Below are 10446 nucleotides of genomic sequence, written 5' to 3' on the forward strand. Positions count from 1 at the left end.
CTTGTTTCTTGTGTCCTTTGTTCTACAAGGTTCAGTTGTTGCTGGCCGATCAAAGCCTGTAAACCAAAAATACAAATGGATACAAATAAGGTACGAATTAGCACATACCACAAAAAAGAAAAACGAAAGTCTTCTCTTGTATCTTCACTCTTGTACTTACGATTACACTCTCTTGCAATCGTTTGAGATGTACAAAAAGACCGTGAAACAAGTGCGCCCATGGCAGCTAGGAGATCACAGTACCTGACAACAAACCAAATGCATTTGGCCTATGTTATAAGCGATCGCCCATGTATGTACATCGATGGATTCATCAATTACAAGGAGCTTCGTGAGTATATTGACAATTGCAATGACCAATAGTTAGCCAGACAGGAATCAAAAGGCATCAGATATGCAAACAGTATGTTGCATTTTACATAACATAGATTGCTTGTATCCATTCATTGCACCATATCTTACTACCAGCCATAGAAACAATCACTATAAAATAGATTTGAACACACATTGTGATCATAACAGGCCTATTGAAAGAGATACTTTATGAGCTCGACATTGATTTCGACGAGTCAAAAGAACCACTCGACAACATCGAGGCTCAAAAAGTACTGGATGAAAAAACAAAGGGGATATCTGAATATGCTTGTGAGTTACTACGATTTGGGTACAATGTCTCTTTAGATTGATTGTTTAGGACACAACAAGAAATCAAGGCAATGTAGTGTTAGAATAGTTCATGAAACAATACAAGCATACACACAATGCCATGAACCCTCCTATCACAATCGAGAAGGTCACTTGCTTTTTCAACAAAACAATTTACGACCAAAGGTTCGGTGTAAATACAGATCCATACAAATGTTCGGAAGCAAACCATGGCAAGTAAATGAAAAGCATTGATTTTTTCATGCAGTACTTAATGCCTTACTCATGCATGCTTCTGCTATTTTCTGGGCAGACAAAACGAACGTGGAGAGCAACACCGACAACCAAGAAGATCCAACAACGAAGTGCCAATGCAAACAAACAAACAAAAGCACATAGTTTACATTATAACATGCATTCCGAGTGGTAAACAGTATATAGGACACATGATAGACCTCATAGGAGGAACTTCTGATAACGTAGACAAGGCTCGCACACTAGAACAATATTACATTAACAAAAATAGTGCGACTAGACTGTTAGGATACAAGACTCTCAATGGCCATCCTGCACGGTCTTGAAAGTATTATTTTTTGAAAACAAGAAAACTACTACAAACAAAAGGGTTTATCTTTTTTCGAAGCTCCTGCAACAAAATTTTGCATTGCTCATGATCTTGAATTTAAAACCCGTTTATATCTTCACTTCGTTCTTTATAGTTTCGTGATTACAATATCCATACCTTTCCATGATTCGTTTCATTATGTCTTACTCGACCATCCTGACAAAAAGTTTTGTGTTGTTTGCAAGCTACAATTTCAAGCACATTTATCTCTTCATGTCAAAAGTAAATTCACTGTGTCTCCCAAAAATTTCTTACAAGTGCTTTCACGTATCGTACTTACAATATCCACATCTATCCACTGTTTGCCTCGTTATATCCTAGCTAAGCATACTCGTTGATTATTAATTACATCATATTCTATTATACCTAAGAAGGCATCTGATGTTTCATTTTATAGGATCAAAGCTATGCATATAACTTCCAAGCATGCTAAATGGGCTACCTTTGTGGTGTTCGTCATCACAAAAATAAACAAAACATGAACCTTCTCATGGAACCCCAATCCTTTGTTCTAGAGAAATCCCCTTGCCCGCCTTGTGTATAGTCCCTTTTACACATGTCTCCTTTCCTTTGGCTTTGGCTTTGGCTTATTTTCCTACTTCCATCATCGCTACCTTTCGTTTGGAAGAAAAGGGTCAGTGGCCGCCATATGCACCTCATGCCCCCTTGCCTGTAAGGTAGATGGTGATGGCATCGTGTTGGTGTTTGGTACAAAGATCCTTAAGGACTTGCATTCCACCCTGTTATAATGCATGATTTACTTTTCTTGTACACACTTTGTGTCCAGCTTTTGAGTGTAGCCGTGGATTGTAAGTAATAGGGCTAATACCTCCTTTGAGCTAAGGCAAGATTCCCACATGATCAGACATTATAGCTAAGGTAAGATTTCCATGCATAATAGGGCTTCTCCCCATCCTATTTGATTAGATAAACATGAGATGGAGCCCTCAAACTTTCACGATTTTTGTATTTGTCCGTGCCTAGGGCGACGAGTCTTGAGATTTTAAGCAATAGATGGGTGAGCACTTTTTGAATGTCAAGTGGGATCCTGCAAGAGTAGTTTCTCACCCTATAGTGCTCACTCAAGACATTTGTTAGCAGTGCCTTCTAGACACTTTTGACCTCCTAATAAATTTTGGGCACTATACTCATCCCATGTGCATGCCTCGATTCACTCTCATTCTACTTGTACATGAGTGAGCACTCCTTTCTATTGTCATTTTACTTGTACATGAGCGAGCACGCTCTCTCTCTCTCTCTCTCACACACACACACACACACACACACACACACACACACACACTTACACTTTTAGTGAGAAAAAATATTTATTTGCTGTGAAATAATTACATTCATAGTTATTCCAAAAGCGGAAGAACTACTATTCAACCGAAAATCTCAGTATAAGCCATATATACATCATGATCAATCAAATGAGTCTCAAGGCACTCATAAAACAATTGCCCCAGAGATCGTTTGAAAAAAACGAAAGATGAAAAAGTAGGATCACCAAAGACTCTACGATTTCTATCCATCCAAGCGCGCACACTCACACACACGTTCTTTTTTTTTTTGAAAATACACACACATCCACACAATGACACACACACACGAGCGCGAAAACATTAACTATCCATAAAAGTATGAATTCTTTGGAGTCGATGGCGAACGTATATGCAGGAGGCCGGAGAGATCCCTGTTATGCTTCCGCAGCGAAGCTATCGCTCTCCGACTGTTTGGCATCGCATCTGCGCAGGCAATTAATCCCTGACTCTCCGATGGCTTCCCCCGAGGACAGGGGAGCGGTGGTGGACGAATGCCCGCGTTCAGGTACTGCCGTATCTTGCAACGGGGTAAATTGAGAGAATCCAGCTATGATTTTAATGTGGGTGGTTTTCGTAGGTAGGTCAGAGGTCGAGCATTTATGGAAGCAGTACTTCACGGATCCCTCCCAGTGGTGGGACAATTGAGAGCACAAAGTAAGTGTTGGACGAGTCTGAACTGAATGATATGCACAGTTTGGCTAGGCTGACAACTTGTTGTGAAACTTAACAATAGGCAAACACAAACTCCCCAGATTTCAAGCATAAGATTACCAAGGAGTCTGTATGGGTAGATACCTGGTACAATCCAGGTTGGGTTAAAGACATGCTGGAGAAACAGGCCAGAGCATCCACTGGTCCAGTCCAACACTGTGGCTTGGTGGAGGAGTGCGGTAAGGCCAGTTTCAGGTCTGGAGCAAAGGTGAATGGATCTAAATCACAAGAACTGCAGGACAAGAATGGCTGGGAAATGCTGAGCGTAGAGGAGGCACTCACGTCTTTTGAACGGAAGCCCGAGGTGCCTTCGATTCAGAACCTTGCCAGTGTCTTGCATGAGTGCAGAAACTTGAAAAATCTAGCGTACACCAAGCGGTTGTATGCCTACATGTGTAAAAGTGGGCTAGAAGATCATAAATCTCTTGGGAACTACCTCATCCCAACGTTGGTCCAAGTTTGAAGTGTGCATGATGCTCAGCATGTTTTTAGCAAGTTGGTGGATCGGAACATGTACTCTTGGAATCCTCTCATCTCGGGTTATAATGAATGTGGCAAATCACAGCAATCCCTCAACCTCTACCAACAAATGCAAGAAGATTCTGTTCATCCTGATAAGTATACCTTTGTGGCCATACTCAAGGCTTGTGCCAGGCTGAAAGATGCAGCAAGAGGGCGAGAAATACATTCTGACATTGCCACAAAGGGGCTAGAAAGAGATCTTTTTGTTGGCAATACCTTGGTGGACATGTATGCCAAATGTGGCTTGCTTGCAGAAGCGCGGGAAGCATTTGACAAGCTGCCAGTTCGAGACATAATCTCATGGACTGCACTAATGGCAGGATATGCCGAGCATGGTCTTAGTGAGGATGCTCTGAATTGTCTTGAAGACATGCAACTGGAGGGTCTGTCACCAAATGCCGTCACATTTGTTTGCGTCTTGAAAGCTTGTAGCAGCACATGAGCCATAGACAAGGGCCGAAGAATACACAGTGAGATTGTCAAAAGGGGGCTGGAAATAAATATTTTTGTTGGCAACACCTTAATCTATATGTATGCCTCATGTGGCTTGGTTGCAGAAGCACATGAAGCGTTTGGCAAGATGCCAGTTTGAAACGAAGTGTCGTGGAATGCACTAATGGCAGGATATGCCGAGCATGGGCTTGGAGAGGAAGCACTGAATTGTCTCGAAGAGATGAAACTAGAAGGTCTCTCTCCAAACGCTATCACATTTGTGTGCATCTTGAAAGCTTGTGGCAGCATAGGATGCGCAGACAAAGGCAGAGAAATACATGCTGAGATTGCCAGGAAGGGGCTGGAAAGACATCTTTCTGCTGGCAGCACCGTGGTGGATATGTACGTGAAGTGTGGCTCGCTTGCCGAAGCACAGGAAGCGTTTGACAAGCTGCCAGTTCGGAATGAGGTCACATGGACTGCACTAGTGGCAGGATACGCTGAGCATGGGCTTGGTGAAGAAGCTTTAAATTGTCTCGAACAGATGCAACTGGAAGGCCTCTCTCCAAATGCTGTGACATTTGTTTGCAGCATGAAAGCTTGTGGCAGCATAGGCACCATAGACAAGGGCTGGGAAATACACATGAGATTGTGAAGAAGGGGTTGGAAAGAGATCTTGTTGTTGGCAACACCTTGGTGGACATGTATGTCAAATGTGGCTCACTTGCAGAAGCACAAGAAGCATTTGATAAGCTGCCAGTTCGAGACGTGGTCTTGTGGAATGTATTGATGGCAGGATATGCTGAGCATGACCTTGGTGAGCAAGCACTGGACTGTCTCAAACAGATGCTACTAGAGGGTCTCTCCCCAAATACTGTCACATTTGTCAGCAGCTTGAAAGCTTGTGGCAGCATGGGAGCAATAGACAAGGGAAGAGAAATACACGCCAATATTGCCAGAAAGGGGCTGGAAAGACCTCTTGCTATTGGCAGTACCTTGGTGGATATGTATGCCAAATTTGGCTTGCTTGAAGAAGCACGGGAAGCTTTTGATGAGCTGGCAGTTCGAAGCGAGGTCTCGTGGAATGCACTCATGATAGGGTATGCTGAGCATGGGCTTGGTGAGGACGTGTTGAGCTGTCTTGAACAGATGCAACTGGATGGTCTCTCTCCAGATTGCGTCACATTTGTTTGTGGCTTGAAAGCTTGTGGCAGCATAGGAGCCATAGAGAAGGGACAAGAGATGCACTCGGAGATTTACAGAAAGGGGCTCGAAGGACATCTTTCCGTTGGCAATACCTTGGTGGATATGTATGCCAAATGTGGCTTGCTTGCCAATGCACAGGAAGTGTTTGACAAGCTGCCAATGCGGAATCAGATCTCGTGGACTGCTCTGATGGGAGGATATGCTGAGCATGGGCTTGGTGAGGATGCGCTGAACTGTCTAAAAGAGATGCAACTTGAGGGTCTCTCTCCTGATGCTTTCACGTTTAGTTGCAGCTTGAAAGCTTGTGGCAGCATAGAAGCCATAGACGAGGGCTGAGAAATACGTGCTGAGATTGCCAGAAAGGGGCTTGAAAGACGTCTTGTTCTTGGCAGTACCTTGGTGGATATGTATACCAAATGTGGATCACTTGCAGAAGCATGGGAAGCTTTTGACAAGCTGCCAGTTCGAAATGAGGTCTCATGGAATACGCTAATGGCAGGATATGCCAAGCATGAGCGTGGTGAGGACCTGCTGAACTGTCTCGAACAGATGCAATCGGAGGGTCTCTCTCCAGATGCTGTCACATGTGTTTGGAGCTTGAAAGCTTGTGGTACCATAGGAGCCCTAAACAAGGGCCAAGAAATACACACAGAGGTTGCTAGAAAGGGGCTCGAAAGAGAGCTTTTTGTTGGCAGCACCTCCTCTCCCAACTCTCTCGCACCTTCGGTAGCATCCAAGCTAAGAGGTATGTTCTCCAAAATGTTTAGACCTTTAGGCCAAACAGAGTCAGCAGACATGGAGAACCCCTTCGCCGGCATGTCTACAGGAAGGGAAGGTCAGCAACATCTAGCTCCCAAAACGCAGATCGGGATGGAAACCACATTCATGGACCCAGGACCCTCCTCCTTTGCAAGGCACCCCCAATGGGAATGCATGGATGATGAAGATCCATGGATGAGGGAATTGCGAGGGCAAGACCCCAGCCGAGGGGTTGTGAGAGGCTTCCAAGGAGGGGTGCCTTATGAACCCCCACCAGCCCATGTGCCACCAACTTTCATCAACTACGGGGCTCCGTAGGCTTCCACTCTATCGCCCATTGCATGGAACCACTGTGCCCATGCCCCATGACCTACACCCTCTGGGAGTACATCCGTTTCCATTCATACCTATTGCACCAATGAGTGCATGCCTTGGCACATCCGTTCCAATGCCAGTACCAGCAACTACATGGATACCACCACTAGGGCCAGAGGCTTAAGGCCTGAAGCACTACTACATCAACACGCAAGCCATCCTCGACAAAAATGAAGATTTGGCAAACCAAGTCTTCCTTAGTTAGGATTAGATTGTATCACGAGCACTCACTAGCATATGTACATTTTTGCACATATAGTTTGTACTAGATTGTTACACGCACACTCACTGGCGTATGCACGTTTTTGCACATTTAGGAAGACCTAATCAAATTCGTATTAGGGATGATTGAGTCTTAGTTTCCCTATTAAATCCAAAAAATAAGCATATAGTTAGACACATCACGTACACTCACACGATTTTGCATAGACATATAACAGATTGCATCAATAATAGTATCACACACTTTCATTCCATACTCTCAAAGCATGCAATGAATTCACAAGCAGGACAAGAAGCTATGCCAAAACTCAAGATAAATTGGCAAAAGAGTTTGGACCCTCAGCAACGAGACCACCGCCAAACATCACAGCCATCTCCTATATGCAAAAATATTATACTTGCATACAAATTATCTACAAGCTTAATGATACGGGTGCAATCGCATCCAACATGTATGCAATATAGCAAAAAATGCCAGCCTCCACAATGAGACCTCGCCAAACCTCTTTCCAAGAAGATTCAATGGCAGAGTCTGCAACCTTATCAACAAGATCCCCTATGAAATTCATAGCCGTCTACCCCTCCTTAAGAGGAGATAAGCTTTCTGACTACAAAACATAAATTGTATGGTGCAAAAGCATTACATCATGAATGACTCGCGTGCCGCAAGCTCAATAGCCACTGGGTTACGCACATGGCATCCCAACTCTGAAATCAAAATACGCCATAACCTGAGGACAAGTAATAAAATGGATTGGGGAGTATGTTGACTCTGTGCCAACATGGACTTAGGTAGAACAAAATGTGTGTGTAGAGTAGCAGTAAAGCTCTACTTGTACTTGCATAAGGCTAGAAATAATCCTTCTTAGAAATCCAACTTGCATGTTCTACATGCAAGTTCTACATGCAAGTTCTACATGCAACTCCTACATGCGAGTTGTACATGCGAGTTCTACATGCAAGTTCTACATATGACTTCTATATACAACTGCTACGTGCAACTCCTACATGCGAGTTGTACATGCAAGTTCTACATACGACTTGTACATGCGAGTTTTTGCATGTTCTACATACGACTTGTACATGCGAGCTCTACATGCAAGTTCTACATACGACTTCTACATACAACTCCTACATGTAACTCCTACATGTGAGTTGTACATGCGAGTTCTACATGCAAGTTCTACATACGACTTCTACATGCAACTCCTACATGCGAGTTTCACATGCAACTCCTACATGCAACTTTTATATGCAAGTTCTACATGTAGAGAGAGAATGTGTTACAATTCCTACATGCAGAGAGAGAAGCTCTCCAACTTGTATAAATACCCTATAATGGAATAAAGCCCACACTCTTGGGGGCATTGTGTTGAGTTCTACTTTGGTATTCCAAGCAATTGTCTCAAGTGTCCATGCTTCCTTGCACTCCACGTCCAAAAGCATGTCCTAACCTTGTAACCCCTCCTCCTCTCTCCTCTAACCTTACAACCCAATCCTCTCCCTCTCCTCCTCCCTCTTCCTCCTCCTCCTCCCTCCTCCTCCTCCTCCTCTCTCCTCCTCCCTTCTCCTCCTCCTCCTCTCTCCTCCTCCCTCCTCCTCCCTCCTCTCTCTTCTTTCCCCCATGCTCTTACATCTTTGATTGGAGTGATTTCCTCTTCGATTCTGATGCTAAATTCAGGGCAGCTGTGCGGTTCACCAAAATGACCTTGTTAGCATTCCAATGGATGTCAACATGACCAATCACTCATGATAAGGCCTTGCACTTCAAGATGTCCTTAGTGCCTCATGGTGAAAATGTTTTGTGGATAACCACAAAGCGCCCTTTTGCTTGGCCAAGGTAATGTGCTAGTGAGTGATCTCGACTGGAAGCTACTGCGAACAAGGCATTACCGAGATAAGAAGAGGTCAACCTCAAATGCCTCCTACAACAATCCAACATTACATTAGAATGCTGATAAATCAAAATTATACCAAGAGAGAAGAAATTCAAAGCTCATAGTTTCTTACCACTATGGAGTCGTCATGCTCGATCCCTTCCTCTTTGTCAATGAGGAAGGATCCATAGGCCTCCTACTGTCTGGAGTGAGATATGGAGGCTTCTTTTGGCACATCAGGTAGGTCGGAGTAGATCTCTTTGTTTGCATCTTTGATTCTAGCTAGTGTGAAAGCAAGAACCTCTTCTATTAAATCATCTGCTCTCAAAAACCTAGGTTCTTGCATAGTCATGTCCACCTCATATTCACACAGGACACCAAGAGCTGCATCCTCCTGGAGACCAAACATAACCTAGAGTAACTTATATCGAGTATATGCAGTTCAGCATGCAAAGTACACACGTGTACCTACTCCAATGGAATCAGTAGAATGGGATACCACTTAGGATCCTTTTTGTGATGATCAGGGGTTGCAATTTGGTTGCAAGAAAGGATGAAAATTTCCCATTGTAGGCTTCCCTTTTGCATCTTCTGAGAGTGGGTGCAAAACAAGCATGCCCATTTTGCATCTACACTTGTATCACAACCATACAAGCACTTGAGGGTCTTTAAATCACTAGCTAGATGCCATTCAACTTGAAACATTCCATGCCCATCCATTGTCAATGTTTGCCCTGCCTCTTGTCTTTGAATAATCAACGGGATGCCAATTCTCTCCAAAACCCACTTCAATGTCTCATGGCACTCCTTTGGGGTCTTAAAGGTTGCAAACCACCATATGTCCTTCTCAAATTGTACTAAGAAACCTTGCTCGACTTCCTCATCCCCTTGAGCAAAATGCAAGGCATCATTCATAATACAAATAATCACCCTCTCTAGCTTGTACTCTTTTACCAACTGACCTTCATCCATTTTTATAACAAATACTAGCTTATCATCTGTACAATGAAAGAGAAATACAGTAAGGATATAGAAATGAGAAGTAAAGTTGAATGCAAAGAGGGAATTTCTCTTACCTTATTCTCTCATCCCATAGAATTTGACCATGGCTCTCTACAAATTCTCTACATTCATGTAAACATTATTGAAAGCATTCATCTCAAATGTTTGGATGTCAGTTTTATTTTTACTCTTCCAAGTCATTCTGCCACTTACACAATGGTATCCTCCAAGCTTTTCTCTAGCACATTGGTTTGTTTCTTGATGTGCAAGCCTTACAGACTAGGGTGTTGGTAATGGAATTGTAGATATCTTATACTTTTCCTCCATAGTAGACGTGAAAATTTTAAAAATAGAGTTCTAAGCTTCACAACTTACACTAGCAGCATCACAAGCTCCAAGCACCTCCTTTGCTTGCATGAGGTCCTTGAAGTCCTTCATTACCTCTCTAGCAACTTGTTCATGTAGCCCTTTTTTGTCTAGGATCTTTCAACACTTCAATGACATCACTTGGCTTTTATTAAACTTCTTAGAACATATGAGGGATCACTATCATCCATTTCCATTGTTCCCATCACATCCTTCATGAAATTCCAAAAGTAGAGTACAAATGATTCTTACTGGAAACAATGCAATACCACAAATATTTTGGAGTAAGGAATTTCATTGAATAATTGGGGAACTAACTTTGTAGCCCATACTCTCCTCTTTTGGGCACCACTATTGGCTAACAATGCATCCATAGTTG

The 10446-nt window shown here is 43.2% G+C and overlaps 1 protein-coding gene and 1 pseudogene across 4 annotated transcripts; both read left to right on the forward strand.

Moving 5' to 3' along the window:
- The first annotated feature begins 2931 nt into the window (after positions 1-2931).
- Positions 2932-4874, forward strand: LOC147888663 (pentatricopeptide repeat-containing protein At2g34400-like). The gene is made up of 6 exons (XM_087392341.1): positions 2932-3123; positions 3329-3763; positions 3872-4037; positions 4149-4211; positions 4452-4775; positions 4870-4874. Exons 1-6 carry the CDS (start codon positions 2932-2934, stop codon positions 4872-4874), a joined length of 1185 nt encoding a protein of 394 aa, XP_087248467.1.
- On the forward strand, positions 2985-6112 carry LOC147888664 (pentatricopeptide repeat-containing protein At3g24000, mitochondrial pseudogene; annotated as a pseudogene). 3 transcript variants are annotated; one of them, XR_015543044.1, is made up of 3 exons: positions 2985-3100; positions 3173-3249; positions 3329-6112. The product of XR_015543044.1 is annotated as a pentatricopeptide repeat-containing protein At3g24000, mitochondrial pseudogene, transcript variant X1 (transcript). The 3 variants fall into 3 exon arrangements; XR_015543046.1 differs by having other exon boundaries at positions 3182-3249; XR_015543045.1 differs by having other exon boundaries at positions 3173-6112.
- Positions 6113-10446: the final 4334 nt, after the last annotated feature.

Source organism: Dipteris shenzhenensis, chromosome 21, assembly GCF_047967505.1.
Source record: "Dipteris shenzhenensis isolate YYH24624 ecotype China chromosome 21, Dip_SZ_1.0, whole genome shotgun sequence".
NCBI classification, from domain to species: Eukaryota; Viridiplantae; Streptophyta; class Polypodiopsida; order Gleicheniales; family Dipteridaceae; genus Dipteris; species Dipteris shenzhenensis.

Bases quoted from the DNA above. Each gene is read 5' to 3' on its own strand.
- LOC147888663 (XM_087392341.1), top strand. From the start codon at position 2,932: ATGGCGAACGTATATGCAGGAGGCCGGAGAGATCCCTGTTATGCTTCC. The intron at 3,124-3,328 runs GTAAATTGAGAG...ACTTAACAATAG, and splicing joins CTGCCGTATCTTGCAACGGG to GCAAACACAAACTCCCCAGA. The intron at 3,764-3,871 runs GTTTGAAGTGTG...GGCAAATCACAG, and splicing joins TCATCCCAACGTTGGTCCAA to CAATCCCTCAACCTCTACCA.